Raw genomic sequence first — 13,766 nt, forward strand, 5'->3', positions numbered from 1 at the left:
ACCCTCCACTGTCTCCGACTAAACTTTGTTTAAACCCAGAGAACTCTATTTTAAATTATATTGAGTTTCAAAAGATCCCACTTCTCTCAGATTAAATTTTGGGGAAACCTGTCACAAACATGAATGTAATCAATAACCCATAACATGGAGAGCAACATGATCTTGTTCTCAGGTCAGACTGGTTTAATAGTTACCGTGTGAAAAATCAATGTAATGTTATTTTGAGTTTCATGTCTGACAAAAACTAACTATGAAATGATTATATTGTCCTCAACCAGATACTGTTCAGTTGTAAAGGAGACAAAGCGGTGTAAACTTTGTGTGTGTGTGGCGGGGCTGAGATAAACATATACATCTGTATTCTTTTTTAAAGGTCCTATATTCCTTATCTGTTGATTTTGCAAGAGAATGAGAGGGGTGCAAGCTTTAACAGTAGCTTATATAAAGACCAACGTAATTAAATTTCTACAGGTCTGGACTGAACTACTGCATAGGCCCGGACACATAAATCTATTAAACTTTATACCATCTACTGTGTCAAGGCTACCTTCTACTTGCCGCCTTTTTATCATCTATACACTACCATCGACAAGGTACCATCTAGAGCAGAGTTTATCAAAGTCTGTGGGCCTCCCCTCAGACAGAGCTTGAAAAAAGGCACCCCATGACCCCCCTTAGTTTACTTAATTATTAGTGTGTGACTCTGGAAAAGTGGGGAAAACGGTAAAATTCCCACATACTACTGTATCTTTAAACTAAGTCTTTAACCAAATCACAAATATTTGGGCTATTCTACATGATTTCCTTTTTATAACTAATGTAATAACTAAGCCTCCCTTAAAGCTGTTTGGAGCCTCCGCTGGGGGCTCTGCCTCTCACTTAGAACCCCTGAGCTAGAATATCTACTCAACTATCTAAACACTACCATGTACAGGACATCATCTGCTTTCTAAACACTATCATCAACCATATAATTGCTACCATGTACAGGCCATTATCTACTATCTAAATGCTACCATCAACTATATAAACGCTGCCAACTACAGGCTACCATCTACTTTCTAGACCAATGGTTTTAAAAGAGGGGCTTGGTGACCCCTGGGAATCCTTGAAGGGGTTCCAGGCGATCCCCACACAAAGGGGAAATCATTTATTTTCACTCTAATTATATCCATAAGTAACACAATGACTGAATGTATGACTATTCATACACTTTCTGTAATTAAACATCTAAAAGCAAAAATCTTATGTGATGGGGGAGCCTGGGACAAAGCCTTCGCAAAAGAGTGTCTGTGGTTTAATCCATGTCAGTTTAGGGGTCCTTGACATGAGTTTGAGAACCACTGTTCAGGTCTCTGCCATCTACTGTCTAAATGCTATAATCTACAAATACCACGTACCAATTAGCATCTACAGACCATTTGATACCTATTGTCTATTCAATTCAGTCCTTCAATGTGAATCTATGTCTGTTGATGATAATGGTCTATAGTCATGGTCTCCAACCCTGCTCCTGGAGAGCTACTGCCCTGCATGTTTTGGGGAGCTCCCCAGTCTAACACACCTGATTTTAATAATGAACTAGTTATCAGGCAGTCGCAGCTTGTCATGGGCTTAATAACAAGTTCATTATTAAAATCGGGTGTGTTAGAGTGGGGAGATACCTAAAACATGCAGGGCAGTAGCTCTCCAAGAGCAGGGTTGGAGACCACTGGTCTATAGGCTACAACAGAACATTGATAGACTATTGATGATCCAGGATCTCCTATTTCTCATGTGTATCTTTTTTCTGTCACTCACCTGCAAGTCCCGCCTTCTGTCTGTCTATTGTTCAGTAGGGAGGTGGGGGGACTTCGGCAGGTGATTGATTGACCGGTCAGCATCAGTCATTTAGTGATCTTTTTATTCACAACACACTGTCCACCAGACACACTCACGTCATTCGCAAAAGCCAAATTTCACGTCAGGAACTTTTTTATTTCTAAAAAGCATTTTCTCCACACACCAGGTCCAATAACACAAGCACAATCATTCTTACCATCAAACGCTCCTCTAAAAGGTGTTTCACTTAACTTTATTAAGGCCTGTTTGTCTCAGTGTTCATTTCACGCAAACATACATCCTTCAACATCGCATGCAACCAGTCGTACACACTATCTGTGTACTTGTTTGGAGGTTAACCATTTCCTGCATGTAGTCAGCTCCTCTTCTGACAAGTAAAGCTTGTGGGTGAACCACCTTCCTCCACTAATGCTTCCTTCATATATCAGGACTACATCGTTGGCCTGAATAATTTTACATTATTGCAGCATGAAGCACCTTACACACAATACCCATACAATGCATGCCATTTATATTGAAATAAAATATTAATTGTTTCATCTTTATGATACTATTATGGTAATTACGTTTTATTACTATCAAGTTATTATCTGGGTATAACTGTTGTTGATTACTTTTACATTCTTTACAGGACTGTGTATTTCAGCTTTGTTCTGAGGCTATGGAACAAGATATATTCCATGATAAATCCAATTTATATAGAAAATAAAAGACAGATGTCTATTCTTAGACATTTGTTTCGTCCTGATCTCCATTAAACTATGTTTCCATGAAACTGATGATTGAATCGTTGTTTTGAGATAAGTGAATAAAAAACTTATGAGAGCACCATTCACCTATGAGTGCACATTCTTGACAATACAGAAAATCACAGTGAACATGTTTTGTACTTATTTGCAGGACTTCTGTGTTACCTCACATTACCTTTTACATAATTTCCTGTTATTCGTATTTCTGGAGGACGTCCAAACTATAAGAACAAAAGCCACTAGCTATGATGATAGCACATGTGGCTCCTTAGTTATTACAAGGGTGGTTCGTAAACACATTCCTACCAACAAATAGGATCTAAAAAGTTTGATAGCAACCTCAGCAGCCCTTTGCTCTTGTAGTGTGAACCACCCAGAACATCAGGAATATTACTGAGCCCCAGTGGCTGTTTTTGTGTGGCCCTTTATGACAGGAAACACTAAATCATGCCACATGAATCCAATAAAATGTGCTGCTTTTCTCCATATTGGCCCATCAGCCATTAGTTTAGCTGTTTGCATAAATGTGGAGGTATTTACTAATGCTGGGAGACAGTACAGGGGAAAACTTCTCAACCACGCAGGTATGGTAAAGTATGCCATGATCCACAGACTGAATACACACAACTTTAGTTTGGTTTAAAGTCGACATGGAACTGCAAACCAGATTCATCATCATACAGAATAGACTAACCACACTTTCACAGGAAAGGGTGGGGGCTGAATGAAAGAAAACTGTCATGTCCTCTTTGATTTTATATTTGAGAACTTTGCCAAATTACAGCATTTGAGCGACAGAAATTAGCCACTGCTCTTGTCATGAATAAAAATATGTTAAACATTGGGCCTTGCTGCTAGTAGAGGTGGTGTGGTACTTTCATGTTTGTTGATTTAATTTTGATGGCAATGAACTCTCAAATGTAAAAGCAATAATGACATGAGGCACAACTTGGAGCCATTTACTGCATCAAAGCATAATTTTAACATGACAACATGAAGGTCATCTGTATTTCATACAGAACCAACCTGGTCTTCCTTTCAAAGTCTTCAAAGTAAAAAAACAGGTGACTATTATCAAAAAATGGACCCATGAATCAGATACATATTCGCCATCAGACAGTGAGGAGGAGACAGTCAGAGAGCTGATCTCAGGTGAGCAGATGTTCTTCAGGAACATTTTTTTTTATTAGCCAAAGCAAAGGAGACTCCACATCATGTATGGTTATACCATCATACAGGTTTGTTCACACAGACAATAGAAACAAAAAATATGTTTAAGGTGAAAACATCCAGAACATTATCAAACACATATAATAAAAAGCTACCAAACTAAAAATGCTACAGACTTCATCTCAGCGCTCTACAGTCCAAACACCTACTTGTGCAGTGGGGAGGAGGAGTCAGGAGGGTGGCATTGTCCAAACACAGCAACATCAGAAAAATGTGACAGAGAAAAGGAATTCAGCAGCCCAAAGTCATAATTTACAGAGTAAAACATGTCAGCCATCTGTCCATCCAACATCATCTTCACAGCAACAGAGCACAGCTGTCAAGAGATTACTATAGTAACGGAAATAAGTCATCATTTTATGACTGCCAACAGAGTGTCGACCTTTCACAGTGGCAACAAAGCTGGATGTCAGTATATTTTTACCATAGAAAAGGGGCATGTCAACATTTCACCAAAGCAACAAAGCATAAACATTTGATAATGGCAACATAGCTTTTATCATAATGTTGCTATAGCAACACAGAAAGTGAAGAGAATAGCAACAGAGCACCGAAGTTTCACTGTGGGTAGAAAAGCTTTTTCATCTACAGCATGTTTTACCATAACAACAGGGCATGTAGAGAGGTTACCATAGCAATAGAGCATGTAAAGATTCTAATATACCAACAGAACATATAAAGATTTTTACCATAGCAAGACAAAAACATTTTATCATGGCAACATACTGGGAATTTTCATCATCATCATCTTTTTGTCATAGCAACAAAGCATGTAAGGATAATACCATAGCAACGGAGCATGTCAATTTTAAACCCCAGCAGCACAGCATATTTGAGCGCATATATATTTGTCAGCTTCACTGTAATCATCATGTTACCATAGCAACAAAAACAGGTGAATATGTTCAACATGTCCCAGCTCTGGACATGACTGGACAAAAGCTGCATTTTTACGGAAACACAGTAAGAAAGGACCACCATCGTGCCAATGTCATCATCATCATCATCATTATTTTGTGCTATCAAAGTCACTGGAGGAGCTGCAGCAAAGAGCAAAAAGTCTGGATCAGATTCTTCCTAAAGGTCAAAGTGCAGGGGTGGAGCTTACCTGCCATTATTTACACACAGAGGGAGGCGCTTCAGTAATGACTGAGAGCAAGTGGACAGGGTAAGGTCTAAACTGGGCCACTTACAGTGGGGTTTGGGTCCTGGAACAGATACAGTTTGAGTTGGCTTTGTTTCACCTGGATGGTTGATCCAGGTAGGTGTATCCACAGTCAAAAGTCTGTTTTGGGGGGGCTTTAACCCAGGCAAATTTTGACCTTACGTGCTCCAATAGGTCGGTCATTTAGGTCCATGACGGCAGCAGCGGCCTCCTCGTGGTTTTGGAAGGCCACCATGGCCTCGCCAGTTGGCAGGCCTTTCTCACTGAACTGCAGGCAGACAGAGCCTTGCAGCACCTGGTAGCCATAGAAGAAGTCCATGATCTCGTCGACAGTTACAGTAAAGGGCATGTTCTGAAGTTTTACAATTGTTGGGCCAGCAGCACCGCGTTGACCGTTGGGATTGTTGGCTCCTCCAGGAGCCGGCTGGTTACGGAGACCATCAGGTCCTGGAGAGAACACCGGCTGTCCACCAACAGCCCCACCCCCCGGACGTCCTTGGTTGTTGTTAGCCCCTCCGCCCCTGTTTGGTCCTCCTCCACCTACTTTTCTGTTGGCATTCTCAAAGGGCACCAAGCCTCTCAGCCCATCTTGGCTGAATGGAGGTCCTACTGCAGTTCCAGGTCGAAAGCCAGGTGGCTCCAGGATTGGAGCCCCAGGCAGACCAGCAACAAGCGGAGGAGCTACGCCCAGATTCACATCCCCCAGTCCTGCTGCCAGAGGAGGGAGAGGAGGGGGGCCTGCCAGTCCATTCCCTGGGGCAGAGAATGGAGTCACAAAGGGAGCACTGTTGAGGTTCCCCATGGTGTTTCTGAGAAAGTTAAACTCTTCCCCACTTATTCCAGCAAATGGGTTCATCTGGGGTTGCTGGGGACTAGGCTGTGCTTGTTGGTGCTGGTTCTGATTTTGGTTCTGCTGGTTCTGGTTCTGATTTCGCTGCCCTCTTTTGTTTTGGGGAGGAGGATTCCTCTCAATTTCCTTCATCTGCTCAAAGGTCACCAAGTGAACAAAGGCATCACGGCCATTGAGTTTCTGGCGGTGCAATCTTTCAGCTTTGCGGGCATCTTCTTCAGTCCGCAGCTGGAAGATAGCTTGCCCTAAACCGTTGCCATGGCTATCTGTCAGAACCTTTAGGGTATCCTCATAAAGCCCAATCCCCTCCAGGAAGGCACGGACATCCTTCTTGGAGACGTTGTAGGGGATGTTGGTGATGTGAGCACAGTTTCTTGGAGCTTTCAAGCCATCCTGGTTCTTGCCTTCACCCTGTGATGCTTCACGTTTGCGGATCATGTCGATCTTTTCGAGCATTCCCTTGCGGCTGATTGGGTGGACCTGGATGAAGCGGGTGCCCATATACTGCATGTGAGCACCCAGAGCAGTCTTGTAGTCCTGTTCTGATTTGAACTCAAGAAAGCCCTCTCCTGTGGCCCGCCCATTAGGCCCATAGGCAATGTAGATGCTGTCCTCCACAATGGCCAAATTCTTAAAGAACTCCTTAATCTGTTTCTTGTCAGCTTCGTAAGGAAGGCCCTTCAGGTAGACACAGAACTCCTGCCGATGAGGAGATCGTGACCTTCCTCGCTGTTCTCGGCCTCCAGGCCCAGCATTACCACGGCGGAGCTGTTGGTCCTGTGACTCATGGCTGTTAATTGATTTTCCGATACTGTGAGGGGCTTGGCCCATCATGCTGTTATTGAGGCTGGCCCATTGCCTCTCTGAGCCTGGGGTAATCTCAATGAACCTTTGACCCATCATGCCCCCTCCCCGCTTCACAGCTTCAAAGCTGTCCTGGGGCGAGAAGAATTTTACCATAGCCCTGCCAGTTGGCCGACCCTGCCCATCTCTCAGCAAACGAACCCCTTCCACCCCCAGACCCCGGAAAAAGTCCCTGACCTCCACCTCGGAGCAGGAGAACGGGAGGTTCTGTAAGAGGACAAACATCTCATCTGGACTGGCCATTCCGGTGGCTGCAGCAGCAGCAGCCTTCATATGGGCCTGGAGGCCAAGAGAGGCCAGAGGGGAAAGAGGGTTAAACAGCATTGGGTTAGGGGTCCCAAGGGGGAGGCCTGAGCCGAGTCCTGCAGGGGGAGGCAGGGAGGGGTTGAAGGGAGGAAGGGAAGACATGTGAGCGAGGTGGGACATAGGTGGCACTGGAGGTCCTTGGGAAAGAGGGGAGACAGTAGGGACAGGGGGGAGGGAGGATACTGGAGGAGGATGTGGAATGGTGGGCAGCGTGGGCATAGGGGGCATAGAAGGCATGCTGGGAAGTGGAGGCATAGGTGGGGGGCCTGCATTGAGCGATGCCAGAGCTGTGGTGATGGTGGGGGCGGAGCTGTAGCTGTTGGGGAAGCATGACACCACACTTGCCAGGCTGGCCACTGCCTTGTTGCTTGCTGACTCCTGAGATGAGCTTGGTGCCGTTACTGAGACCGGAATATTAAAACCCTGGTTTCCATGGCTACCACTTCTCCCCCCTGCCCCAGATTGCACTGTGGGTATAGGAGCAGCACCAGCTTGCCGATTGGCATTTCCTGCTGTAGGTGCAGCTGCCTCCACAGCGCCTGCCCCAGCCTCGAACCTGCGGCGACTCAACTCAATCATGTTCTGCATTTCGGTCTTGCTACTGAGCAATAACGACACTTTAGAGCCCTTAATGGCCCCGCCTGTACGCATCATCCCCAGCCGAGCATCCTCATCAGTGGCAAAGACAATGAAGGCTTCGCCATGCTCACCCCCCACGATGTGTACTCCCCCGTCAGGGATGGTGAGGCCAGAGAAGAAGTGTCTGATGTCCATGGTGCCGGCCACTATGGGCAGACCTTGCAGCCTGATGACTACCGCCATACTGACTGCTAAACAACAGGCCTACAACCTGGGGAGAGAGCAACACTACCGTCAGATGATGAGCAGAAAGAGGGATACCAGTGGTTTCCAAATGGTTCCTCAGGAATTTCAGACCTAACTTCCCAGGCCAATTAAGATTAAGCCAACATTGTTTTCATTTGTTTATCCAATAAACCAGAGATCACATTTAAAAAAAAGTTTGTACACCCATTTTGGGGCCCTGACATTTGGAAACCAGTGGTGTTTGGAAGGGATTTGGGGGTGAAAAAATACCAACATTTGTAGGAAACTGGAAATAGAGCTAAATTGAAACAGTCTCCAGCCTTAAATAGGTTTGATAAACTTGATTGAGCTCTAAGACTGTTCATTAGACCAAAATAGAAGCAATATTGGCATCAAAATAGCTTAATTGACCATCAGTTCTGCAAGAGCTGTGAAAGAAACAAAAAGCAAGGAATAAAGGAGTTAAAGAGTGGAATTGATGTCAGCAAAAAACAAACTAAAATACAGATAGGACACACCGTGAAGAAAAGAAAAGGGAAAGAAATATACACATCCTCTCCTCCATTGTCTCTGATACAAATGGAAGCAATTCAAAACAGGGAAAATGTGTTTCATAGAGAAAAATGGACTGAAACATTTGTCTGTGATATTAACTTTTAAAGTTTGGCCAAGCTTATGTTTTGCTGGCTAGCTAACTGTACCAATTTCATTGACCCGAAAGCTAGCATGCACCAGGACATGGTCGCAGTCTATGACTTTGTCCCAGTGATGTCTGGTTGGTTTGTCACGTGACAGCAGTTGCTGTTCTATCCAAAAAGTGTTTTCGCAGACCGTTGACGTACCTTCGGGTTTATTGTAGTTTTTTTCTGCTGTGTATTTCTGTAAAACAGCTCAGCCTGACACCAGTGTTAAGAACATTTTTGATGCTACTGATCGTGACGGAAATTCCCCAGTATGTTTCAAACAAAGTGCTTTTCAGATTGTCTAACAGTAACCCAGTTTCCGAAGTTGGAATAGAGAATGAAACATCCGACAAAATGTCGTACAACTAGTGCTGGGTATCGGTACTCGATACCTTTAAGGTATTGTCCGAAATAAATTGATACTGAGTAGTATAAAAATGTCTCTCATCAAACGATACCTGCAATCAATCCTTTTTGCACCCAGAGCTAGAAAATATGTATGGACTTGCTCACAGCCAATCAACGCAAGCATTCTTCGATCTAATGCGACATATGATTGGCCCACTGCCACAGCAGCTATAACCCGTCTGTGGCGGTGATGTTGTGGTGAATTTGAGTTAGCGCTCTTAACAGTTCAGCACCCGAGATGCCACCTAAACGATCTAAAATGTGGCTACACTACATGCCTGATATAAGCAAGTGCACAAAATGTGTAACGGGTATTGAACAAAGTAATCAATTGGTATTGGTATTACTTTAAGGGTACTTGGACGATACCCAGCCCTACTTAAAACTCATTTCGTCTGAAGATTTCTGAGACTCTAAATATCAACAGTTTACCTGTGTGTCATCCCCTGTGAGTGAGAAGTTCTGTGTAATTTAGTTTTTGTTAAATAAACCTTACTTTTGTCTACCATGCAGTACAAAAGATAATGCTTGTAGTCATGGCTGAGTTGGAAACATTTCGTGCAACAATGAACCTTTATGAATCTCATGCAACTTTCAACTCACCAATGCAACTAAGCTGTCTGTATAGTTTCACTGTATAATGGAGAGGAGGTTTCTGCAGCACACTGAAACCTGGTGAAAAGGTCAGAAAACAAACATTCCTGTTCAAAACATCTTGAAGGAATTCGACTTTTCATAGAGCAGACCAACAGGACGTTTTTTTTTTACATTAGCTTCCGATGACTGACGTGTGAGTTGGTGTTTTTCAGCATCTGGTAGGTTGTGTTTTAAAACCAAAACCCATCGTGACTAACTCTGGCAGTGTACACCAAGTAGATATCTGAGGTAAACTGAAGGTAGGACACGCTGAGCTACTGAAGCTTCACTAATCTCCAAAAGCAGCCAGCAACACCCTGCAAACACCCACAACTACCCAGCAACAAGACAGGGGTCAGATCCAACTGGTTCCTTAACCCTCCAGCAGCACCAACTCAGCAACTGTGTTGAACAACACAAGCAAAAGACCAGTACAGAACAATAAATCTGTAATTCATAGCCAACAAACATCATGTTGACAGGAGCAACAGCAGTAACTCATCATCCGGAGCAAAAAAAAGAGCAACATCATTAACTTTTTAACCAAAGCAATGTCAGGTACATGTCAACCAGAGCATCAGCAGCATCATGTCAACCACAGCAACATTAGCATTACATCAACCAGAGCAATATTGGCATTATGTAAACAAGAGCAACATCAGCAGCTGATTGCCAGCACTGCACCAAAGAGAGCAGCTGATCAGAAGAGAAAGCAAACAGAGGAGAGATGCAGAGCGACATGTTCGCTAATGCTGTTTAAAACAGCAGGTGGAGCAATGGTCACTGCTCCCGAAATCCTTCAAAACCATCTCTGGATCCTCAGACACATCCTCAGGTTTCTGTGCTCTATCTAAACCTGATCCAGGGCCATCAGATAATATTAGTCTCACTAATCTCTGACATGAAAAATAAATCCTGGTCTGGATGTGAGGCTGCTACATACAGCTCACCAGACCATTCAACACAATCCTAACATCATCATCATCATCATCACCACCACAACCTTCAGCATAGACACACACAGAGATTTGATTCTTGAAAAAGGTTTCTGGGTGTCAACCTGCTAAACTCATCTGTAAAGCATCAACAGCAGCGAGAGAATAAAAAGCACAGCAGAAGAAGAAACCGCAACAGCTAAAAAAAGTGCCAGAGAAACAACCAGAGTATCAAGACAGAGGTGAGGCGGTTCAACTGAAGCTGCAGCTTGCATTCACATTCAAATAAGAAACACAATTTGAGCTGATAGAAGATAGAAATGAACCTCTTTCGAACAGCCAGAAAACTAGAAAGTCATTTACATTTAAATACTGCAACAAAAAAAACAAGATTAAAGAGAAGAAAACACTGCCTTGATTACTCAGCTTAAAAGCTGCAATACACATCTGTCCAATTCATGTCATCAAATCCCCAAAAAACACAGCGAAAAGAGTGGAACTGAACAAGAAGAGTGGAGCATCGCCAATGCTCCGAAAACCTCAGAATATATGTCAGAAATCTCCACACATCAGCCAACGTCAAACCTCAACAGATAGGACAGAGACAGGATCTGGAGTGATGAAACCATGAAGCACCTTGAAGCACTTTTGTTGTACCTTATCGCTCCATCAAATTCAGAAGTGACCGATACAATCTCACTGATCTGCACATCCTGCACAGGACAAAAAACAGAAACATCAATATTCAACTGAAGTGTACAAAAAAACTGTACTGAAGTAACTAGTCTCACTTTCCCAGCAGTATTTGATTCATCATATGAGAAACCATTCACTGACTCCGCTTCCCCCCCTTTCAGACATGCACCTCCATATATCCAGTCATCGGCCTCTTCATTAGGTAAACCCGTGCAATCTAATTCAATCCAATACAACAGCTCTGCTTTAAATTCTACTTTTTTTTAAGCTTATACATTTTCATTTTTTGTTAAAATTGTCCAAAAAAAATGATAATTCTACTTTATGTTTATTACTGAGGTCTGTAATGTCTGTACCACTGAAGTGGTAGTGAAATACTGGGGTGCATTATATTGAATGGTGCTCCTAATATTTTGCAGTCTGTATGTAAGTTAATGGAGTGGACAAAATATTATGAACACCATTCAATATAATGCACCCTAATACACCACCATTACCCATTATAACCTCAGTAATAAATAAAGCAGAATTATCACCTTACCTGACAATGTTAACAAAAACTGAAAATGTAAAATCTTCATAAATGTAGAATTTAAAGCAGAGCTGTTATATTGGATTACATTAGATCGCAAAGGTGTGACATATTTAAATAAACCTCAATATTACTCTCAGGAAAACATCACAATAGCAATCAGACAAGGTTGAACCTCTTTTTTAAATCAACAAACAAATAAAACAACTTAATAAAAGTAGCTCATCAGTCTGATGAACCCCTTAATTGAGGAGATTATTCTAATGTCTCATCAGGCTCTTCCTCTAATGGTGTGAACGCTACAAAAGAGGTAAAAACACAATTCATAAAACCACAAAAGTCAACATTTGTCTCAATGCATTTTCAGCTTTAATTCATTAAGGAAAAGAGACAAAAAAGTCCAAATCTTCTGATTCCAGTTTCTTAATATTTTCTGGCTTCTTTAGCTGCCTATGACAGTAAACTGAATGTCTTTGGATTGTTGTTGGAGAGTAACAGAAAAAGACTTCTCAAGATTTCACCGTGGGCTCTTGGACACAGACATTTTCTCACATTTTAAGTACCAAACAACTAAATTGATTAATTGAGAAAAATGATGAAAATAACAAATAGTTCAAAATACGCCACAGAATTTGGCATGTGAGCTAATAAATTATGAAATCATGTTTTCATATTTGGAGATTTAGAGAGTTGGTTAAACTACTGAGAAGCAGGTTGAGCCTTCTTCATACAAAAAAGATGACAGCACTGCAGCTCTCTTAATCTCTCTTTCAATAATTTACATACTGGATAGTTTGTTTGGATGATAAACAGCCTTTTTTTCTGTATATACAGCAAATTTCATGTCTGAAAGGGAGCCACAGTCAGTAAACCAGCACCTGAGTCAGAGAACAGTCTCAGTGTGCATGACCACATCAAGACTACATAGATCGTCTCCATGACAACCATCGTTACATCTTTCATAGAGACTGTCTCCATAGCAATCAACATTTCACCCTTTTTTGGCAACCACGTTTCTTGCTCATTTCTCCAGCTCACGGTGTGGTGGATGTGCAGTCATAAGCAAGGGGGGGGCTGGTGCAGCTCCTAAACTGTGTGTTATTACACGGTTTGGCCACTATGTCAAACTGGGGCTTGGCTCAAACACACACACAAACACTCCCTCCTTTTCATCAAATCACACAGAAGAAAATAACCCCCTCAAAAAAGACGAGATGTCGATTGCAGCTCCAAAACAAAACACAATTTGAAACAAACCTGACTACAGTATTTACCAAGCATTCCTAATATTAACATCATAGCTAACTGGCAGGAATAACGTGACTGAATGTAGCTACCTTAGCTTAGCTGCCTGGCTGACGCTGCGTTAGCCGCCTTAGCTTCGAGCTAACCCTGCTTTGTGTGTCGGAGCAGCGGACTTCTTTGAGCCGGCTCCCCGGTGTGAGTGTGTTACTGAGCGGGCTGCCGCTGCTGGATTCTTACCGAGGATATCTGTCAACAAACACACTGTGGTTTTATTCATGAACGAAGCGTCTTCTCGTCTGTTCTGTTCTCCTCTCTCTGCTTGTCGTCTCTCTCTGTACAGGCTGCTGCACGAAATGTCGGCGCTAAACATCGCGACAACTCTGTGATGTGTTTACTGATCTCGAACCGACTGTAAAGGTGAACACCGCCACCTGCTGGATGGGAGGGTGTAGATTCATGGCATCATCTCTAAATCATTTTATTAACATAATTTTAGCTCAGGCCAGGGGCCACAAACAGCCCAGTTAGATCTCAGGTGGGCCAAACCAGCAAAACCATTCCAAAATAACATCATATATAGGCCTATTTATTATATCTCTACTATAATAAACTATCGATTTACTGTGAAAAATAAGCAGTTTCAACAATATTTTGTCTGTTTTTTCAGATTATTTTGCACAGAAGCTGCTTGACAACATTCAGCGAGCAGAGACCACTGGTATCACACAATATCATATCCTATAATACCTAATACATGAAAATATAACATAGCAATAATTATTTGTTGTATAAATAATTAT

General features: G+C 42.6%; 1 protein-coding gene across 2 annotated transcripts in view; it reads right to left on the reverse strand.

Annotated features, from left to right (window-relative positions):
• cpne1 (copine I) overlaps positions 1 to 13,326 on the reverse strand; it is a 33,557-nt gene extending 20,231 nt beyond the window's left edge. The window contains exons 1-2 of one of the 2 annotated variants that reach the window (XM_062416445.1): positions 13,204 to 13,305; positions 3,735 to 7,856 (exon numbers count right to left, since the gene is read on the reverse strand). In XM_062416445.1, coding sequence (XP_062272429.1) covers positions 5,123 to 7,828 — 2,706 coding nt within the window. In that variant the 5' untranslated portion in view covers positions 7,829 to 7,856; positions 13,204 to 13,305 and the 3' untranslated portion in view covers positions 3,735 to 5,122. Of the gene's footprint in view, positions 1 to 3,734; positions 7,857 to 13,203 lie in introns of those variants that run through there. The other variant, XM_062416447.1, reaches the window with a different exon arrangement.
• Positions 13,327 to 13,766: the final 440 nt, after the last annotated feature.

Source organism: Scomber scombrus, chromosome 3, assembly GCF_963691925.1.
Source record: "Scomber scombrus chromosome 3, fScoSco1.1, whole genome shotgun sequence".
NCBI lineage: Eukaryota > Metazoa > Chordata > Actinopteri > Scombriformes > Scombridae > Scomber > Scomber scombrus.